Raw genomic sequence first — 23455 nt, 5'->3', positions numbered from 1 at the left:
CGGCCATCTGGCACTAATGGTGTTAGGGAAGCATCCGGAGATGCGACTTGTAAAAATGCATAAACGTTAAGTAAAGAAAGCCGAGCAATATGGGACGTGATTTTAGAGGAGCTTGTGTCAGAAGTGAAGAGCTCAGGGGAAAATTGAGGCACATAATGGAAAGGTAATGGGCTTAGTGTCAGTGTCGTGCAGACAAGCCCGCCGAGGACGCCGTCAGCGACCCTCCCCCTGTTCCAGCGGATTTATGGAAATTACCGGAATAAGGGACAAACAGCACACCAATAGCATAATTCCTGTCTGTGTGTAGAATATCTACAGTGACAGGCAGAGGTTAAACGCATGGGAATCTGCAGTTTCGTTGAAGAGGTGAGGCTTCACAGGCCTAAAACATTGTTAATACTTCATGAAGAATATACAGGTTTGGTCCCATTTTAATTATGCAAGAACTACGTAAATATCTTAAAGGGACACTTCAATTTTTTTTGAAAATATGCTCATATTCCAGCTCTTCTAGAGTGAAACATTTTATATTTAGCATTCAGCCGATCTTTGGGTCTTGGGATACCACTTTTAGCATAGCTAGCATAATCCATTGAATCTGATTAGACCATTAGCATCGCGCTCAAAAATGAACAAAGAGTTTCAATAAGTTTTGGCATAATAATCAAGGACTTTGCTGTCTACAATGGCTGCAGCAGATGCAATGATATTACGCGGTGCCCGAAAATAGTCCCCTGCTATTGAAAGTAACCAAGGGGTCTATTTTCGGGCAGTGCGTAATATCACTACGCCTGCTGCAGCCATATTACAGCAGCAAAGTCCTTGAATATTATGCCAAAATGAGAGTAAAGTCCTAGCCATATCTGCCTTGAAAATCGCAACTTTTAATTTTCCGTCAGTCCTAGTACACAATGTAATTACAGAAGAGTAAAGGTTTAAATAGGAAAAATATCCAAACTCTTTGGTTATTTTTGAGCGCGATGCTAATGGTCTAATTAGATTCAATGGATTATGCTAAGCTACGCTAAAAGTGGTACCGCAAGATCGGCTGAAAGGATTCCAAAATGGTAAAAATCAAATGTTTAACTCTAGGGGAGCTGGAAAATTAGCCTATTTTCAAAAAAGTGGAGTGTCCCTTTAAGTTAGTTTATTAGTTTAAGTTGTATTTAGGGGCGAGAGCAATAACTTATCTCTAAATCTTCGACGAGAAAAATAGACGGAAATGTGGTGATGAAGACAGGATAAAAGGGAGAATTGGCTTAACTGATCAGAGTTTGGAAAAAGCTAAGTTTGAGACTGCCTGTGTGTTGACCATTTGGACAAAGTCCAAAAACACTTTAAGGGAACCGGTAGATGGGGTCTGGAAGCACATGTTGAGTAAAGACCTTCTATTTGAGCAAGAGCCAAAAATTTTATGACATCAGCACAGATCTGAGGTACTTTTTATATACTCAAAAATCTGCTGGGTTATTTTTAACCTAATGCTGGGTAAATATCGGACATATCACATTGTTGGTTTGTTGAAACAACCCAGAATAGGTTACCCAACATGTGTTCTGTCCAATATTTACCCAGAATTTTGAATGCATCTTCCTATAAGTATAATGCAGTGGGTCCCAATCTTTTTCACTTCAAGGCCCCCTAGCTGCCCACAACAATATTTAAAGGCCCCCCACTCCACTTTTTTTCCAAATTAAACTGGAGGTTGTAATGACTAGAAAGATGTATATTTGCTACTAAAATGGGCAAAAACATAAGAAACATCTTGATTTTTGCTTGTTTTGTCCAATTTTTAATAATTTCAAGTCATCTTGAGGCCCCTTTGGAAATCTGCTGAGGCCCCCAGCCCCCTGGTTGGAAAACACTGCTATAATGAACAGACTTACTAAAACGTACTATACAGTTATGTCAAATATACATCAAAAATATTGCATGTTTAATGTCTGTAGAGTAGACTGCGAATGACAGTGTCCCTGTAGCTCATGTTACAATACACTGCAAAAACCTACAAAACAAGTAACAAAAAAAAAGAGGAGACATTTTAAGATTCAATTTCTTTTATTGTAATAATAACACATTCATCGGAATGTACCATTCTGGGATGGGGGAGGACAGGTTTTGTGAACTTAACAGCATGAATGGATAATATCTGTGGTCCACAGCCAAATGGAAGAGTAACAACAATAGCTCAAGACTGTGTTAAGTTCTGGATCTATTGTTGGTTTGACAGTACGGATGTACCATCTGGATGAGGAGCACTTATGGACGTTTAACTAGATGGTCTGCATGTGATTGTGTGGGTTTCATAAAAGTAAGATTTAGCCTTTAGGAGCCGTATACTGGCGAAGAAGAGAGGAGATGGCACTACACTCTGTCACCTCCTCTGGAAGAGATCCTTCAAGATCTTTAATGCATGGGTCAGCTCCGGCTTTCAGGAGTAACTCCACGATTTCTGCAAACTCGCAAGCTGAGGCTTGGAAGAGACAGAAAAAAGGGTATTAATATTGTACAAGTATTATTGTAGCAGTAGAGTAGGTATTTGTATGGGAGTTAGATATTTACAATTCACACACATACACATATAAGGATAGATGGTAAAGCAAAAACATTTAAGTATACAAGTTGAGTCATAATAAATAAAGTAAAATGACACAGGGAATAAGTATTGAACACTCTTTATTTAATACTTTGTAGAAAAGCCTCTGTTGGTGATTACAGCTTCTAGATGCCTCGTCTGCATTGCTTAGGAGTGATTCTGGCCCATTCTTCCACACAAAAAGTCTTTAAATCTTGAAGGTTCCTTGGGCCTCTTGTATGAACTTTGAATCTTCAGTTCTCTCCACAGATTTTCTATGGGATTTAGGTCAGGTGATTAACTGGGCCATTCAAGCAACTTGATTTTCTTTCTTTGAAACCACTTCATTGTTTCTTGGCCTTGTGTTTGTTCACCCTCTTTTCATTTTCAGCTTTCTGGTAGATGGCAGCAGATTTTTATCCAGAATGTCCCAGTACATTTCTCCATTCATCCTGCCTTCAATAATATGAAATCTGCCAGCACCCCTTGCTGAAAAGCAGCCCCAAACCATGATGCTTCCACCCCCAAACTTAACTGTTGGTATGGTGTTCTTGGGGTGGTGGGCAGTGCCATTTCTTATCCAAACATGGTATGTAGAATGAGTGCCAAAAAGTTCAATTTTGCTTTCATCTGACCATACTTTAGTCACCCAATAATCCACAGGCTTCTCCAAATGCTCTTCCGCAAACTTTAACCGAGCCTCAACATGCTTTTTGTTCAGTCTTGCGTGGTGAGCGTGCATGAATGCCATGGCAGTTCAGTGCATTGCTTATAGGTTTCTTTGAAACAACAGTACCTGCTGATGCAAGGTCTTCCTGAAGTTCTGCCCGAGTGGTTCTTGGCTCTTGGAGAACTCTCCTGATTATTCTTTGGACTCCTCAAACCGGCCACGATCAGGTGTTCCAAATAAGATCTCAGTTAATGGTGAACTGATGCTTTTTCTATTTCCAAATAATGGCCCCCAGAGTGCTCATAGGAACATTCAGCATTCTGGAAATGCGCCTATAACCATTCCCCCATTCAACGAAAAGATTACGAAGATCTTGAGGGAGTTCTTTGCTTTTACCCATCATGAATTCTTTCCTGTGTGCCTCTTGGGTAATGAGAAGCCTTTATAGGCCATCAATTGGGACTAAAGCAGCTGATATCAATTAGTACTGATAGGGACTTCTCTCTCAATACTGACAGATCTCAGGTGATCTCCTGGCTTTCTATTCCATTTTGCACCTTGTTATCTTCATGTGTTCAATACTTATTCCCTGTGTCATTTCACTTTATTTATTATGACTCAACTTGTATACTTAAATGTTCTGATTTCTGAATTCAATTCTTGGCTTGATGGCTACATCTGGTGGAAATTTTGTGTCAATAGCCTACTTAATCCCCTTACTGATAAAAATAATGTGTCAAATACTTATTTTCCCCGCTGTATATTCGCACCATGCGCCCTTTTCAGGCATAGTTTAAAAATCAAATTCGCAAGCATCGCTGTATTCAGTGGATTTAACATTCAGTCATTGAGTGACATCACACATAAACAAATCTGTAGTATACTTTAGTATTTACTACATTAAAATGTAGTAAATTGTAGTATGCCATAGTTTACTATATTAACACTGTAGTATACTTTTATATTTACTGTAGTACGGTTCCAAACCAATTCCAAAGTTTAGACAGTTTACTATAGTAAATCCTAAAGTATACTACAGTTTTTTATGTGGGCAAAAATTTTTTTTTTAACCCCATACTCAAGCAACACTTCTGGATTTGTTTCCCCATTGGCAGTTTGTGCCCCATTAGAAGGCTGCAGGTCAAGGAAGGGGCGGGGCTACAGTAACCCTGTTAGTGTTGAATGCCAGGCCGATGCAGGGACATTCCACTGAGTGTTTTCATGCCTGTATCAAATACTGCTTTCCTTTAAAAGGGAGGCTAAAACATCCGATTTCTAGTCTTTAACGAATTGCTGATCCCAGCAAGAGCGACAAGAGTGTATTTAACCTCAGACCCCAAGCAAGAGAGAACGTGGGAATGTAAATGAAAAGAGAGGAAGACTTGGAAACAACGGACAAATTTGTTATTTATTTAGTTCTTTTTAAAAATGTAAGTATGCTTCTTGATTTTCGTTGGTTTATATGAAGAGTTTATATGAACTGCTGAAGATCACTACTGATGAACTACTGATGAAAATCCTTTAATGCACGGCAAGCTGTTGATTATCCCTTACTTATTACATTATTTACACAATTATTTAAAAGCTTGTACAGTCTTTGTATTAGTAGGCAAGTGCTGTCTTTTCCAAAGCATAGTGTGCCGCCTACTAAGGCAGCATTTAAAGACATGACCTTAGGAAGCCAAAAATATAACACTTTTCTCCAGCCCATTTTTTGTTACTGTATTTTATTTTCAGCACGTGTGCGGGTCCTTGGGCCGTCTCTGGGGAGCCATAGAGAGGAAGAACAATTTACAGCGTGCAGTAAACCCCTCAATTAATCATGTGTCAGCTGTACAGACCTGCACACGGAGAGGTGGAAATGAATTTTCATTCTCTGCTATTCATCTACTGAGTTCATCGCTTATGTTTATTAGTCGTTTTTTACAGCCCATCCCCCATCATAGTTTTGCCACCTTAAAGGGGTACTTGTGTTCAGGCCACCCTGCCATGCTGCCAGCCAGATGGTAAACATACAAACACCAAGAGGGCGAGGGCCACCCATGTGTAAGGTCACATGACGGAGAAACATTGTTGATTTCCTCAGGGACGACCGGTGATTATTAAGTCCCGTTTACCACACACACATAAATACAGGGCTCTGTGGACAGATGCGTCTTCCTTTTTTGTAATAATGAGAACTATAAGGTGTGACAGAGAGAAGACTAAACATACACATTATAGTCATGGTTTCCTCGTCATTTGATCAATGACTTTTTTTGTTTGCAATAGTTCAACGAAAAATTTAAAATGAGCCCAAATCAACTTGATACCATCTTAGGTATATATGACTTTCTTTCATCAGCCAAACACATTTAGGGGTGGTTTCCCGGACAGGAATTAGACTAGTCCTAGACTAAAATAAATGTAAGAGCTGTCCAAACTGAAAACAACTTAAGATAATCCCTGTCCGGAAAACCACCCCATAGATTTAGATTAAATAATATCCTGTATTTTCCTATAGCTTTGTAATGGTGCAGAACAGTAGCAATTTTTTGAAGGCCATCCATCATCAAAGAAAGGAATCTATATGACTACATTGGGTTAATGTATGTCTTCTGAAGTGACAATATGTTTGCAAGAGAAAACGTTTTATATTTTGACTGCATTAAGCGGTTGATGCATCACATTTTAATGAAAACACCTAGATTAAAAAAATGGCAGCCCACTGACTCCATGTCAGTCTATAATAGAACCATTGGTTCTCGCATGTCTCACGACCGTGTGTTTCGTTACGAAGCATATGATGACTTATCACAAGATGTGTGAGAACTAATGAATGCATACGTCTTACAACACTGGGCCTGTTGATGCGGACAAGACGGTCATTATCATAATTCCTCCCGCTTCTGATTTACAGCCTGTTTTTGTTTCCATATTTAAAGAATTTACTACTAACTAAACCAAACACAATTTTTGAGCAGTGTAGAGAAGGGCTTTTTGTTTGACGTTTCTACAATCACAAATACAGACATGGTTTTATAATCTAGCAAAGTTTATCGATCAGCTTGGTCATCTGCATATCTGGATCAGATATCCGTATTGATAAGGTAGTAAAGACGATATTAACTCTTTTACCGCCAGCGTTTAAAAAAAAAGTTGCCAGCCAGCGCCAGCGTTTTTCATGATTTTCACCAAAGTTTAATGCCTTCCAGAAAATGTTCTTCTTTAAATATATAAACAGAACAGAACAGACCCTCTGCTTTCAAACAAAAAAAACCGTTTCATCCTACCTTCAGTGGTTCTTTTGCAATCAGCTTTTGAATATGGGTAGGTTTTTGCAAAAACACCATATTTTGAGCAAAAAGCAGAGATAATTCCATTTTTATGACGGACTTTTCATAGAGATCCCATTCAGAGCGATCTTTAAAACAGACACGGACATGCAGCAGCTTGCCATAGGGCAATACTTCCGGGTTTAAAAAGTTGCGGAAGGGCGCAATAATAGCGGTATTGCGGAAAGACAGAAAATCTCGTCATTGGCGGGGAAGCGTTTTCTCTTAATTGACGAGATATCTCGTCAATGGCGGGAAAAGAGTTAACCTCTGTTAGTATTGCATTTAGAGCTAATCTTCCAAACATGGTATTGGGCGTCACATTTTGGCTGACGACTGGAGTATTCAGGCCAATCACAACGTTCTGGTTAGCTGGCCAATCGAAGGACACTGTGCTTTTCAAGGAGGCGGGGCATAGAGGAGCAACAATGTGGAAACTTTAACCATGAACCATGCAAACTCATTGTATTATACCAAATGCACACAATAACGTTGTTTTTAGCAACATAATAGGGGCTCTTTAATATGGCGTGCAAAAATCAAATCGGATCGCTCTCGCGGTACTTTGATGTCATCCGCCGGTCAGTTCTTGTGCACCGCATGAAGTTGAACACACCTGGATGCTTCCTCCATCCTTAATTTTCCGACACATTCACACATAATATGAATTCACAGGTCAGAGTTGACCAAACTTTGAAAAACAGCAAAATGCTAAAAAATGCTACATTCTGGTTTGCCGCATGCACATGCATATGAATGGAAGTCAATTGAACGAAAAGTCTAGTATGACAGCGACATAACAGTGTTTACAATCAAATACAGTCAAAATTTGAATCATTTTCTTTCAACATTACGTTTTACTTCAAAAGACATACATTAACAGAAGTAGTATGAATCATCTTTTTCTAATGATGGAAGTGCTTTAGAAATAGGTAGGGGTGTGCAGGGCACAAACTAACACGGGGTTAACTCTAACGCGGACCGTTTACATTGTTGCACAGGGTTGAGCGATTTGTTTTTACAATATTTTTTCACGCTGCCAAAAGACGATCTCCCGCAAATTTATGGAAAGGTATAATGTTTTTCCATAGAGTTATTAATGAACGAGTGTTTTGGTGGCATGTAAGAAAGTTTTTTCATATGTTTTTTTCGGTTTCTGAGTTGGGTGTGTAAGACACCAAATCCAATGTTATGTCATCTTAATCAGTGTCTTGTTGACTAAAACAGCATCATTTTGAAATATGTCTGCAGCTCTTAGCAACATTTCTGGTGGCCTTGAAAATATTTTCACCCAGGGGGGTTAATCGTAACGCTGTGTTACAACAAATCCCTCAGCACTTACGATATAAAAACCGCTAACGTTAGCGTAATTCTTGCCGTTGTTTTAAATAGGCTACACAGGAATGATTGCTGGCTGCCAACAAAATAAACCTGTCTTATCTCTTATTTTTGTTTATATCTTTAATATTGATTGAATAAGGTCATGTCAAAGATTAAAATCATAATGAAATGAATGGCTAAAATCAGACTTTGATTTTCATTACCTCAGAATTTGATTTCGAGACTTTAGTATGGTTTTTAGAGTCACATATAATTTTTTTGTCATAATTGTGCTGCTTTTTCTCACATATTTAGACATTTGTATCCACTTATAATTGAACTATGGTTTGATGAGTAATGAATAGTAGATACCTGTCTATTACAGACAGATATATAAACAATATCCATTCTCAAGAAAAACATTTTTTGTAAAAATATCAAAAAATTCTTAAATTAAAATGCTTCTTGATGAGCAAAACGACCCAAGAAAATAAGTCTAGTTTTTAGACCAAAAATATCAAATTTAAGTGAAAATCTGCCAATGGGGTAAGCTAATTTTTCTAGAATTTAGTGTTTAAGAAAAATTTTCAATTTTTTTTTACTTACCCCATTGGCAGATTTTGTGCCTGTTTTAAGCACAAAATCACTTAAATTTAATATTTTTGGTCTAAAAACTTATTTTCTTAGGTCGTTTTGCTCATAAAGAAAAAGCATTTTAATTTAAGAATTTTTAGATATTTTTACTGAAAACAAGACAAAAATACTAAGAATTTTTTTTCTTGAATTTTTTTTTTGCAGTGTAGACAAAGTAGTATTGAAAAATTTGCATGCAAACTTAATTTTAATCAAGTGTTACAACTAACCCACTGCCTGTTACAATTAACCCCATCCATGGGGTAAGTTGTAACGTTTGCACTTCTGTCACGGTTCGTGTAATTGTCCAAGAATGGTGAGTACTAGAAACAAACTTCAAATGTTCATTTGTAGCAGAGATGTGTGTGTTGCTTGTGTAAAAATCTAATTAATCAAACTCAAATTTTTTGAATGATTGAGCCAAAACCAAAAAGCGTTAGGTTGTGCCCCGCTCTCCCCTACTATTCAATGCCATTACAAAGCTAGGAAGGGCTCAGATAATCGGATATAACTCTAAATGTGCTCGGCAGTAAAAAGGAAGTTATTTACAATTAGAATGGCATTAAGGTGAGTTAATTATGGGTTCATTTTCTATTTTTCAGTAAACATTTCCTTAAAGGGTGTTCTTGTAGCTCTATTGGTAGAGGATTGCGGTAACAATGCAAAGGTTGTGATTCTCAGGGAATACACAAACTGAATGTACTAAATGTAGACGCCGAAAACATTGTTTGTAATCCGCTTTTGATGAGAGTCTGCCAAATGCATAAAGGTAAATACAGATTGCAGTTCTTACCGTAGTGTAGTGCAGTCTGCCCTTCACCATCCTGTGAGATAAAGAGAGACATTCTCAGTTAAAGATATATCAAGAAACAATACTGGTACCATGACACATCGCCTAAATCCTGACTTGAGGCGAGAAATTGTGGTGAAATCTAATCTTAAATGTTCGATTAGCAACGAATCATACAATCTCTGTAGACACTTTCTAATCATTATCCATTGAAAAAAACCAACAACGCATGTTCGAGTGCAACACCTGCCTGTTGACTTCTTTCACCACCATGCGATCACATTTCCAACCACAAAAAACAACAGGTGATTTCAGCCTTAAAGGGATTTAGAGGACAGATTAAATATTGATCTCCCGTCAGACAAACAATCAAACCCTTAAACCTCCAAAACAGACTTTTGAACAAGTAACCAGGAACAGAAGACCAAAAAGGACATGTTGGGGTGGAAAAACAGCAGTTTAATATCAGCTAAGAGAGAACGAGCATTTGACCCGCATGCTCAACAAGGTTATGAGGCCATCTAGTAGATCTGGGATGAGCTATTCACTGTGTCCTGTAGGGATCGTGTCTGATGCATTAGCCACGGGGGCCGGGAACGTGGCATAACAATAGATGCTTGTACAATGGGCCCAATCTGCCTGCTGTGCTCGTAACAAATTGCAACACGGCTTGTGGTGTATGTGTGTGGTGATGCAGAGAAGCCATATTTAGGACAAGGATTTAAGATCCTGTACGTGCATGGATATAAATCCAGTGGAATGTAATATTCTGTGTGGAAATGTGAGGGGTCAGGACGGCTCTGCGCACGACAAGCATTGCCGGGGTAAAGTATATTTTAATTGCCACTTCACTGTGGCTTTTCACCCTTATAATGATGACAAACTGCATTATTGTTTTTTGGCTGGGTGGTTGGTGGAGATAATCAGAAACCAATGTGAACTACAGAGCGTTTAGAAAACAGAAGTGTAACATTCATAGAGGATATTACATTTTATATATAAAATAATGTTTCTTACCCACCAGGTGGTTTGGAGGGCAAGAAAGTGTCAGTTTACAATACATTAATATTTATATTAATAACTTGAGCAGTTAGTGTAACCAATAGTTGGTTGCCTCAGTACGTGACAACAATTGGATTTGGATAAAAGTGTCTTTAGGAATGTCGCGCCACTTGGCGGCCATGTTTGCAATGGCTCTTGGAAGTTATTTCAGTCATGCAGGACTAAAATCCTATCTACTTTAAAGACAAATATCTCTAAAATCATGTGCTAAAATCACAATATTTCTGACCAACAATTAAACCTGACATCAACCATAACTTTTATTTCTTAAAGGAACACTTTTTTGAAATTAGGTTCATTTTCCAGCTCCCCTAGAGTAAAACATTTGATTTTTTACCGTTTTGGAATCCATCCAGCTGATCTCTGGGTTTGGCGGTACCACTTTTAGCATAGCTTAGCATAATCCATTGAATCTGATTAGACCATTAGCATCGTGCTCAAAAATAACCAAAGAGTTTTAATATTTTTCCTATTTGACTCTTCTGTAGTTACATAAGACCATCAGAAAATTAAAAGTTGAGATTTTCTAGTCTGTATGGCTAGGATCTACATTCTTATTCTGGCTTAATAATCAGTGACTTTGCTGTCATAACATGGCTACAGGAAGCGCAATGATATTACGCAGCACTCGAAAAAAGCCCCCTGCTATTGAAAGTTACCAATGGGACTATTTTCGAGTGCTGCATAATATCATAGCGCCTCCTGCAGCCATGTTACTGATTATTACTCCAGAATGAGAGTATAGTTCCTAGCCATATCTACCTAGAAAATCACAAATTTTAATTTTATGTCAGTCTTCGTACACGATGTAACTACAGAAGTTTTAAATAAGAAAATATTGTAACTCTTTGGTTATTTTTGAGCGTGATGCTAATGGTCTAATCAGATTCAATGGGTTATGCTAAGCTATGCTAAAAGTGGTACCGCCAAACCCAGAGATCGGCTGAATAGATTCCAAAAAGGTAAAAATCAAATGTTTAACTCTAGGGGAGCTGAAAAATGAGCCTATTTTCAAAAAAGTGGAGTTCCGTTCAAATTGCGCAAAAAATGCTTTTTTTAGTGTCGTTTTAGCTACTTCGCATGTGCACAGGTTGGCAAGCGTCTCATGTGACTACATAGCCCCTCCCCCAGAGAATCATCAGTCTTTATCGATTGATGATTACTTCTTTTAACTGGAAGGTGGGACTTCTGTCGCCAGAGCGGCAATATTGCCCCCTACACTGCAAAAAATGCTTTTCAAGAAAAAAAATCTTAGTATTTTTGTCTTGTTTTTTAGTAAAAATATATAAAAATTATTAAATTAAGATGCTTTTTCTTTTGCAAAACGACCCAAGAAAATAAGTTTAGTTTTTAGGCCCAAAATATCAAATTTAAGTGATTTTGCGAATAAAACCAGCAAAAAAATCTGGCAATGGGGTAAGCAAAAAAATCTTGAACATTTTTCTTAAAACACTAAATTCAAGAAAAATTCAATAATTACTTACATTTTATATTTTTGGTCTAAAACCTAGACTTATTTTCTTGGGTCGTTTTGCTTATCAAGAAAAAGCATCTTAATTGAAGAATTTTTTGATATTTTTACTGAAAACAAGAAAGTTTTTTCTTAAAAATCTTTTTTTTGCAGGTATGCTGTTATATCTATTATAGTTGTTTACTAAGGGACTATAAGCATTCATGTAGTTATTAGAACAGTTTGTTAGCACCACAAGACTTCATGGGTTCGATCCTACACTGTCCAAAGAAATAGTTCCTAGCTCTCACTGTTACAGTACTCTTTAGCAGGCCCGAATATGTACCATTGTACCATTTAGGTACAGATATGTATACATCCGGTAACAATATGTACCTCTGATGTTCAAATATGGACTCTTTGGTGCAAAGGTGCAATTTTTCTGAGAGTGTAGGTAATACACTTACTGGTGAAAAATGTACACCTTCCTGGTTGCACTGTAAGTCGCTTTGGATAAAAGCATCTGCCAAAAGCGTAAATGTAAGCAGCCCATTCACACATAATGCGATTTAGAACGGGGAAATAAATAAACAGAATGTGTGTGTATTAAGTTAATGTTTTATGTTATAACAATGTTTTAAAAAGCTTACTCAGCTTTGGAACAGAGCTTTTGTCTCTTATCTAGTCAATTCAGTAAACTCTTTCTTTGGATGTTCATCAGAGCAGCATTTCCCTGCACCTGTCAATCAGGTAGTGTTACAGTCTGATGTTATTGTTACAAATCTTCATCGCACCAGGGCCGGGCTCTCCAACAATCCCAGAGTCAGATGCTATTGTTCACAGAGAGGCGAGAGTGCGGGTGCAGGGGATCTCTGATTGGATTAGCCTGTTAAAATCCCACTAGACGAATGGAATACTGATGCGGTCTCTCTCTTTACCCTTAATGATTCGGTTACCTCTCCCAGGACAGGATAAGAGTACGGGTTATTCAGATAATCAAAAGCCACAATACGGTGTGTTTACTACACTATTTACTACCCTAACACACTTGTTGTTTTTTATTTTGACATTTTCTCGCGATGCAAAATGGAGATTGAAATAGAAATTCTACAGTAAGGAATTTTAAAGTTTTTTCTGGGCCCTTAATGCAACATTTATGGTTAGCGAAGTAAATTTCTTGTACGCAACATCCAATCATATTGGAAATATATGTCTAAATACTAAACGTAATACGAGTATTTATTGTTATGACTCACATAAAACAAAATAAAAAATGCATTTCAGCAAGCTTCTCTCTCTTTCTTTCTTTCTCTCAATGGAATAATAAAGTGACAGATGTTTATGAGAATGCTCGACACAGGGGATGGAGATGCACATAAATACATACAGCCATAATTAAAGAGTGAGGGCTTTACTAAACATAATCTCCTTTCACTAATCTTATGTGCCAGCAGCATCTACACCGGCCCTTTACTCCGGTTTACAGCAATAGTGCATGAACACAAAAGAGTGTACAAAAACTCATGGATATAGTGAAAGGTTTGGATTCAAATACTCATTATTTACACATTTTTTACTATTTATATAATATCATTGACGGCGTGAAATAATACAAATTAGGTAATGATCAAAGAATACAAAAATAAAAATCAGATCCTGGAACTCAGCTGTTGGTAAAGTATTGTGTTAGCGATACAAAGGTCAAGTCCAGGGATAACACATACTGATCAAATGTATAACTTGAGTGCACTGTAAGTCACTTTGGATAAAAACGTCTGCCAAATGCATATAAAAATTCAAGGTAGCCACCCTCTGCCTTCACTTAAGCAACTATATGATACTTTTTATACAACATTAAATGGGACATTTCACAAGACTTTTTCAAGATGTCGAATAAGTCTTTGGTGTCCCAGAGTACATAATGAAGTTCCAGCTCAAAATATCATATAGATAATATATTATAAAATTGCCACTTTGTAGGTGTGAGCAAAAATGTGCCATTTCTGGATGTGTCATTTTAAATGCAAATGAGCTGATCTCTTTTTTCATTTTTAAGGGTGATAAAAGCACTGGGGACCCAATTATAGCACTTAAACATGGAAAAAGTCAGATTTTCATGATACGTCCCCTTTAAAAGAAGTTCCCATGAATACGGAACATTTATGGCTTTCTTTGGCCTTCTGTTTTTTTCTTTTCTGTCTGATCCAAATGATTTATTAAAAAATACATTTTAAGGGCAGTCTCAATCGCAATATCCTTCCAGTGCACTGGAACGTTCGTTCCCTAAAAATTCCTTCAACGCAATGCAAAAACCAGTGAGCATTGATGTTCCCTACGTTCCGTAAATCACGTGACCTTTTCTGAAGCTCTCCAACCGAAAATCGCGTGAGGCAACTCAATAAACTTCATAAAACGCGACAAATAAAGACAAATGTTTCTTTTAGTTTGAATATAAATAAATACACAATGCTAAAGAGGAAGGGACAACAATCTACTTAATATTTAAATGTAATATTCCTTTAAATTTATGCACGGATATGTAAGAGAATAATGAAAGTGTTTTTCATAATATTCTTTAACAAGTGTTTAAAAATTAAGTCAGAGAGATTTAGATTTTTGCCGGTTGGTTTAAAGGAGCGGTGAATCAAATACTGAATTTTAACTTGGTAATTTGTTATATATGAACATCCTGCAAGTTTCAGAACTGAAAACGTCTGTGCTACTGAAATATAACCAAGCACCAAGCCAGTATTACGACAGAGTGAGGAATTCGGAGAAATATGACGTCAAAGTAGAATTGAAGCACCTCCCCAAAGCCAAATACAACGACCACTTTTGTAGCCCCGCCGAACATAACATTAGGAATGCGTGGATAAAGTTTGTTTTTGAAGAAGTTCCAGCTCCCGTGGGGAGTTATTGTTTACTTTGTGTACCGCGGATTCATTTGTAGAGAAGTCGATGCTGGATTTGCAGAGAGACTAATATTGGATCTGACAAAAATGACACAGCAGTATAACGTTTCACAGTTAGTAAAACATTTAACTATATTTACTGGTAAGTTACTGCGTTTCACTATTGCTTTGTTAGAAGCGCTCGCTTGATATGTCCTGTTGTAAAATCCGTGTCTAAACACGTATGTTTGACTGTTTTAATTTACTAAAAACATTAAACTATTAATAAAAGGACAACACTTAACAATACGACTGTAAAATAACAATAGAAATATACAAAGTTAGTGATAAAGAAGGACTTACCAGCCGCAATTTAGATTCTGATGCCCGCTTACTGTGTTGTATACGGTAAGTTTACACCAACCGCGTTTCGGGCATCAAAATCGCATCTACCGCGCATGGTTTGCCGCTTGAACAATTTGGATGCATTCGCGCGTGTAGAGCGGAGTAGACGTGCGGAAAAAGCAAGCATTTGACGCGCGTCAGAGGCAAACTCAGCTTCTTGTGGGAGGGGCAAGTGCTATGCGGTTGTCTGTTTGCAAGATGACTGATGTTGATTGTGCATTTATCAAGAGAGTTACAAGTTTGTATTTGGTAACATTACTATAGGGGGAAAATAAACGACGCGGGTCGATAAACGTCACGTGACTCAAAAGTGAAGTTTGTATAACAATTACCAGGTTGCCCAATGTCCTCACTGACACCCTTCCAAGCGAGGTCCTTTTTATTCCTGTCTCCTCTATAGGAATAAGAACTTGTGTGGTATAGCTCCGGGTGACTGCTTACGGACAATATCAAGCGTTGGTTGAATGAGTGACTCCGGGCGGGGCTCCCACCACAGCAGCAAGCAGGCTCCTGATAGGTTGACGCGGCGCAAAATTCAGAGTTCAAATTTTTCAACTCGGGCGTCAGCCGCAAATTTGTGTGAACTGCAAAATGCACAAAAAGCACCATTCGCGCACTTCACGCGTCTTCCTCGTCGCGCCGAACGCCTCTTCCGCGCCGCGGGACCTCTTGACGCGCGTCAACACGTCTTCACATTGACTTAACATTGAAATCACTCGCGCTTCACGCCTCTACCGCGGTTGGTGTAAACGCAGCATTAGGCAATTTGCGTTTGAAAGGTCAAACACTCAACAAAGCTTTTTTATAATATAACTGTGGTATGTAACGTTACGTGTATATAAGAGCAACCTCACAAGCACAATAGAAATATACAAAGTTATTGATAAGGATTTATCAGCCGCAGATTAGATTCTGATGCGCGCTTACTGTGTTGTACACGGTAATTTAGTCAGTTGAGTTTAAAGTTTTGTTTCTACTTTACTATTCGTATTGTCATTTATGTGTATCATCTTTAGCACCCAGAATCTTTTGTGGGTCAAACATATGTGTGTTCGGCTGCTATTTTTACACAATGTTTTTAAAACATTTCCCCACATGTAATGACGGGGAATGAAGCTTTCCAATCATAGCAGTGGGCGTTTAAGTTCAGGTCTTTAATGCGGCCCGCCCCTTCAAACGAGGCTTGTTACTAATCCATGTTACAAAATTTCGTATTACTTATTGCTTTTGATGTTTTTGAATGTAAAAACCACGCGAACATCATAAGTAGACATCAGACAACAGTATAAAACAATAAAATCGACAAATTCACTGCCCCTTTAATGACGTCAGTAGAACAGTTTTTTACTAAACTCCGCCCACAGGAATACGTCAGTCGATGAAGCAAGTTAGAGCTAAACTCTGCAGGACAGTGTTCCTCTGGTACAACTCTGCTTTAATATTTGTTTTTTTACTTATCATTAACATAGATACAAAAATGGGAATTCTGGTTGCTAAGGCAGATTTTCCTATGTTGCTGTTCATGTTGTAAATACAAGGTGTGTGATTATTGTACTGAGCTTTCAAGATCCTTGCAATATACGTTCATACTATATGTGAGTGCATGCTTATATGTTTTTTGTGTATGTGTGGGCAGGGGTCAGGGACTAATGTTTCCTGTGCAGTCTGATGAAATCAGGGATAAATTGGATTGTCCTCCATTTGGTTTTTAAGGCAGAAGCGGAAAGGCAGGGAAGAAGCCAACGTTGCATTTTTCCCAAGTGTCCGTTCACTCCATCCTAATCAGCAGAGGAAAACTAAAGACCAGCAGGTTTCCTTCACAAACCAACATCACGATAGCAAATGGGTGAGACTTTCAAAACATGTTCATCCAGAAAACCAATGCAGATCCTACTCTAAAAATAAAATAATTAATTTAATTCATTCACCAAAATATTTTCTTCCATTTTTGTTATTACTTCTAGTCAACTCTATGCAGTCAACACAGATGCAACTTTTCTTCCTTGTACTGTAAAGTGTCTGTACAGCACCATCTGTGTCAGCTGCTGGTGTTTCAGAAATGACTGGCATACATACGCTGCTCGCCGGGTCACTAAAAGCTTTCATGTTTTCATACCAGCACAACCCGACAGCTCTCTGCGGCATATGGTAGGTGTGCCAAGAGCCAGTGTCACAGCTTTATCTCTTAACGCTGTTTTCTAGTGCGATTATTAAATCTCCCAGGAACACCCTTTCTCTCTCCCTCTCTCTTTCCCTGGGCTGTCCTGGACAGAAACATTAAACAACTGGGGAAAAATGCACATGCAATTATGATTTATGATCACTGTACGCAGAGGGCAGAAAGTCTTTTAATGACCCTGGCAGCAGACAGGAGAGGAAAAGAAGGGGGGATAGACAGACGAGTGAATCGATATACCACACGCTATTCATATGCAGATACGCTTATGATGAGCAGGTGCCATTAATCAGCGCATGCAGAAAATGCAGCGGTTCTTTGGCTGGTATACAAAGATTACTTTAGTACACCTACAGGCTTAACATAGATGAATATTACAGTTTCTTTACAATAGTATACTTTCTTTTTAAGTTTTAGACTTTATGATGGTTTAGTTGCTGGTAGAGCTTTGCGTTAGCAACTCAAAAGTTCTGGGTTTGATTTCCAGGGAACACACATACTGATAAAATATACAGATTGAATGGACTGCATGTTGCTTGAATAAAAACGAATGCATTCAAATAAAATAAATTTGCCACAGTGGCTCAGTGGGTTGCATCGTTGCCTTAAAGCAAGAAGGTCCCCGGTTTGAGATGGAGTCTAAAACATGCAGGTTAGGTGAATTGGAGATGCCAAAATGACCTTCCCCCAATGTGTGTAGATCAACTTGTGTGTAGATTAACCAATCCCACCACGTATATCCTGAATCAAATGAGTGAACCCACCTTAGAAATACACCTTATTTAAGATATTCTGGTATAAGACTGTTTTTTAAAAGTACAACATTAGTTTTAACAAACAAGCTATATTAAGACATGCAATAATAGGGATGTAAAAATGCACAGCGTAGCAAGGACTGGCCTGTATGCTTGTGCACACAAGGGGACTCTTGGTAGGGAGAGGCGTGTTAAAAGGATCAGAAGGGTGAGCCGCTCCTAATTGAATCTGTTTCACCTTTGTGTGAAGTGTGTTAACCTCGCCAGACAGTCGGTGTATGTGAAGGTGTGCGAGGTTTGTGTGTGTGTGTGTATCACTCAATCCCAAAATGTCCTTGAGAAATTCTGCATGTCAAAACCCTCGGTTAAGCTCAGGTCAGCTAGAATCGTTCACTGCTTTTCATCTCAACACATGAGAACAGAATTTTTCTTTCAATGTGGCTGTTAAATAAATGCAGACAGTGAATGATTTCAAAGTCCCTTTAGGGAAGTCGTGCCACTAGTTTGCCATGTTTGCAACACAGTTTTTTCAGTCAGGCAAGACTAAAGTCCTCTACTTGAATGAGAAATGTCAGAAATAGCTAAAATCGTGTGCTAAAAATTACAATTAAACAATATATTTTAAACTAGCAATTAAACTTGACATCAACCGTACCATAGCTTTTGTTTCTTAAGCCAAAATTGCCCTAAAACACATTCCCTGGACCACAAAACCAGTCATAGGTATTTTTTTAATTGAGATGTACGCATCATCTGAAAGCTTGTTAGGATAAGGACAATATTTGGCAGATATTCCACTATTAAAAAATCTGGAATAGGAGGGTGCAAAAATTCAAAATATTAAATGGAACATACTCTTTACTTAACTAGATCTTTACTTAATATCCTTATGATTTTTGGCATAAAATAATTGAGAATTTTGACCCATACAATGTATTGTTGGCTATTGCTACAAAAAAAGCGACTTATGACCAGGGTCAAATATTGTAAGGTCGTTTCAGCTTCTAAGCATGTGCACAGGTTGGCAAGCACCTTATGGTGCATTCACACCAGACGCAGAAGAGGCGGCAAGCATGAGTGATTTACATGTTAAGTCAATGCAAAGACGCGAATAGGCATCCTGTGGCAAATTACTTGGAATTGAGCATTCCCGGGGGAAACCAAACGTGCCGCACAAGCCATGAAAAGTGAAGCCAAAACGTCTCGATCGCCCACCAGTAACTGGTCCCAGTATAGATCATAAACCCCGCCTCCCCCATGTTATTCAATGGGACATCAGACCAACTAAAAAATGTAATTACACTTCAATTATCAATTATTACTAGAGTTTATAAAACGGGCAGTTCTGGTTCTTCATTCTGATTGGTTGAAACGCGTTCTAAGCCGTGATAAAATACACCGGTAACCCCATGGTTCAGACCACATTACATAAGTATCACTGCGCCACTGTTTTATGATTTATGAAAATAAACACCACAGTCTTTAATCATATTTTTAATTTGTCTACAATTGCACACTTAATGGCGATATCCAGATAAATGTCAATAAATATTGTTATTAGCGCCACCACCTGGGCTGGAGTGTCTATTATTCAAGCTCTAAGCGGAAGAATATACGTGTGAGGCGTTTGGGAAAATAGGTCCACAAGTTAACAACGAATGCTAAAACAGCTGTTGGAAAACATATTTTGCAGCGATTTTTGTGTGAGCATACCAGTGAACACCCCTGACCACTCGGTGAGTTTCACGTCTTTGTAAACGAAAGTTTAATGCATTTTAGGAAGGATTGTTCCAGTGCACCTATACACCCATTGTAGAGGTCTGAGCTGAAACACAAACACGCAAAAATTCTCAGGACAGCCGCAAATGTCGAAATTTCAGTCAAAACCATTCTATTTCACCATAAACAATCTGAAAACAGGGCTTTAAGTCTAAAATACCGAACTTGTCCTTTAACACTGACGCATTCACTCAACACTGATAACACAGCATGTAAGTTTTGATGGCTTTGAATCTGATCTCTTACATAAGTTCTTCACAAAAATGGAATTATCTCCGCTTTTAGCTAAAAAATTGAGAGGTGATAAGAGAACAAATGAAGGTAGGATGAAACGTTTTTGTTTTTGTTTGAAAGCGGATGGTCTGTTCTTTCTTTTGATATTTTATGTTTATTTAAAGAAGATAATTCTTCTGCAAGGCATTAAACTAAAACTGGGTGGCAACTTAAAAAAAAAAAACCCGCTGACGGGGAAAGAGTTCAGCATGCTTCCAAGCATATTTGATCATCACTTCAACAGTTGCACGATATAAATGTTAATGTATAAATTAGATGAATGGTGATTTATAAAATAAACACCACAGTCTTAAATCATATTTTCATTGTGTCTTTGCTGCGTCTGTGTTGGTTGGGAACTGCGCTCTGTTTCAGTCACACTTGATTCTGAGGAACTACTTTGTTTGGCGGAAGAGTAATATTTGTACTAATATAATTACAACTTATTTGTGTTTTATTTTATAAAATCCCGCTAACGTTATGCATATGAAGTAACCGTTTTATAAACGCAATAAACCCCTCGAAGCAGTGGGGTTACAGTGCATTTTATAACAGCTAAGGGGGTTTTAGGCTTCTTGGGGTTTATTGCTTTATTTTATCACGCTGATGTAAATTCAAGTGTTTGTTTTTTAAAATAAGTTTGTTTTAAGTTAGTTATTTAATGCTACAAAAACGGTGGTGTCACATCATGATTGACAGATGTGATATGCGCATTCTGTGAGAGCAAGGGCGGGGCCTTGATTTTGCAACTTTACTTCCTGCTCACTACTGCGCAGGACTGTTCCCGAAATCGCTACTGCGCAGACTCAAGACCCAAGATGTCAGCGCCGTATCGGGACACTGGCGGCTTCACTTTTCACCAATGGAAGAGAGGGAACGGGCGTCGTCCAGCTTTTTTTACAGTCTATGTGGGAAACGTGCAAAAAATCTGAACTTTGGCGGATATTTGCGCCGCGTTAACCAATCAGGAGCTTGCTCTTATAGTGACGTGATTACAAAAAGCGAGCGGTGTCGCAGAAGTCCCTCCCATGACGCGATTTTCCATGTGAATGTCTGGAATGACTAGAATTTCATACGCAAATAAAGAGAGTAAACACAAAATGTTCAAGCGTCCAACTACGCTTGCCACCTCTCCGCGTCTGGTGTGAACGCAGAGTCTTTATTGATTGTTGATTGGTTCCTTTAACTGAAAGGTAGGAGCTCCAGGGCGGTCATAATGAGAGTCGCATTTGTCCCCCAATAGCAGTGCCCAATCTTGCTATATACAAGAACTTTGATGATAGCAGACAGTTCTGATGTAAATAAGCTACATTGGATGCCATTGTAAAACAGCCAATAGGCTACACGATGCAAACACCCCTTACAAAAATTAAACATGGTTGTATTATATAAAGGGTAGTTACTATGGCTTTTTGGTATATTGATTACCATTTGTGTAATTATGGTTGTATTACAAAAATGTGGTTTAATTGTAGTAACCATTTTTTTTATTTTTACTTGTAGTAAAACTACGATTCATTTTTATATATCTACACATCAGCTTACAGTTAGCATCGTAGTCCAACAATAACTTTTTAAATTCCTGCCTTGTTGAATTTATGAGATCAAATGTAAACCTGAAATGCAAATAAAAAGGACGACATTTTTGCAAGCAGATTTCAAATCGGACAAAGCAGATCATGCGGACAGAGATGAAGTGAGATCTAGATACATGGAGAATTCTGGACATTGTTTCCAAGGAAACACTTACAGGGGCCGGGCTATTTAAGTTGGCTGTAATATTCAGAGAGAGATTGATTAGTTCCAGCACGACAGATTGATTTTTTTCTTTTACAGTCAATCCTTGAAACCGAGCGGCATTATAATGCACAACGGCACATATATGTTAATCAGCCGCATAAACGGCACTTACACCTACCGACAAGCACATTAAAGATTTCGTTTTTGTTCTTTCGGAATTAGTCAATCTCTCGTCCCATTGACAGTGAGCATGGAGCATTTAAGAGCAAATGAAAACAAAAACACGTTCGTGCAATTCACCCCCCTCCCTCGCTCGCATCCTTCTGTGTCTCAGTGTCCATCCCAAGGGACGTCTTAGGATCCATTAAGCAATTTCGCATGGGCCGCGAGCGGCGGAGAATTACCACGGACAAGTCTGGGAGCATCAGAGGAGTTCAAAAAGAAATACATAAAATAAATAAATGCATAAACCTCTCTAATATGAAAATCAATGTTGCAGGCGCAGCTAAATCGCCGTGGGGGGAAAACTAATAAACCACAGGGTAAGTTCTGCCCCTGCTGGGAAATACGTTCAATCTCCCTCTCTCTCTTTCTCAGCACGCAGCTGTGGACAGCTTTAATGTCCCTCACAATTTATGTGGATGGTTTGAAAACAGGAAGAAAACTGTTGAGTGTACGTATTGTGGCGAGGCGAGAGGAAGAGGTAGAAACAGATGGTTCTGGAGAGGCTTTTCATCAGAGGAGACTAGCTGCCTGCCGTTGGATTGAGACGCCGTTGGGGGAATTCGCCAAGAATGAATTGTGCCCATTGATAGCGCCGCGTGCTTACACTTGCTGTCGGCGTGTTTTAGCAATTAGTGGTTAGGGAATGACACGAATCTGGAAATGGGGCGAATTTGAGGCAAAAACTTCCATGCAGTACATTTATAAATTCATTTCCATAAAGTTCCTCAATGCTATGTTCTTGATCAACCACATAGATATATCTATGTTACTCAAAGATGCCAACTTTTAGAGTCGATTCACAAGGATCCCCTGTAATTATTACATTTACGGTTTGAATCAGAATTGCTCCCAGATGAAAACCAAAACTCTTGTAAATGAGCTGTAACTGTGTGACCCTCAGGTGCGTCACCCCGCCCGGCCTTGAACGCACCCATCACAGAGTAACACCATTCTCATGCAGCCTGCGATTGGACGCCTCTCCTCGCCAATCTTATGACAGATTGCCTCTGGTATTTGTTATGACGCGGCGGATGGAGCCATTTGTTATAGTGGCCCGTGGTAGAAGCCGAAGGACCCGCATGTGTAAGAATGCTCTCAACGAGGAATTTTAAACAGCTGCTGGGATTAAGAAATTGTGTAGCGGAAATGTGTTTATTTTCTGCAGGTACTAAACAAGCTTCTTCACTATATATTCAAACAAGCCACGTTTAAAACATAGTCCAATACAGACATACACTATATGACTAAAAGTGTGGACTCTTATTTAGACACGAGAGAGCATGGGTGATGTCAGTCACTGACATTGGATGATGGGGTTTGGGTTTCAATTCATCACAAAGGTGTTCAGTGGGGTTCAGGTCTAGGCTTTGTGCAAACTCAGTAAATTATTTTTTTTT

At 38.5% G+C, this 23455-nt stretch overlaps 1 protein-coding gene across 1 annotated transcript in view; it reads right to left on the bottom strand.

Annotated features, from left to right (window-relative positions):
- Positions 1-2039: 2039 nt before the first annotated feature.
- The window catches only part of acbd6 (acyl-CoA binding domain containing 6), a 45879-nt gene continuing 24463 nt past the window's right edge, over positions 2040-23455 (bottom strand). The window contains exons 7-8 of the mRNA XM_065248429.2: positions 9306-9336; positions 2040-2473 (exon numbers count right to left, since the gene is read on the bottom strand). Coding sequence (XP_065104501.1) covers positions 2319-2473; positions 9306-9336 — 186 coding nt within the window. The 3' untranslated portion in view covers positions 2040-2318. The remainder of the gene's footprint in view (positions 2474-9305; positions 9337-23455) is intronic.

Source organism: Paramisgurnus dabryanus, chromosome 11 (genome assembly GCF_030506205.2).
Source record: "Paramisgurnus dabryanus chromosome 11, PD_genome_1.1, whole genome shotgun sequence".
NCBI lineage: Eukaryota > Metazoa > Chordata > Actinopteri > Cypriniformes > Cobitidae > Paramisgurnus > Paramisgurnus dabryanus.
The sequence above is the reverse complement of the archived record's forward strand: the minus strand, read 5'-3'. Positions and strand labels throughout refer to the sequence as shown.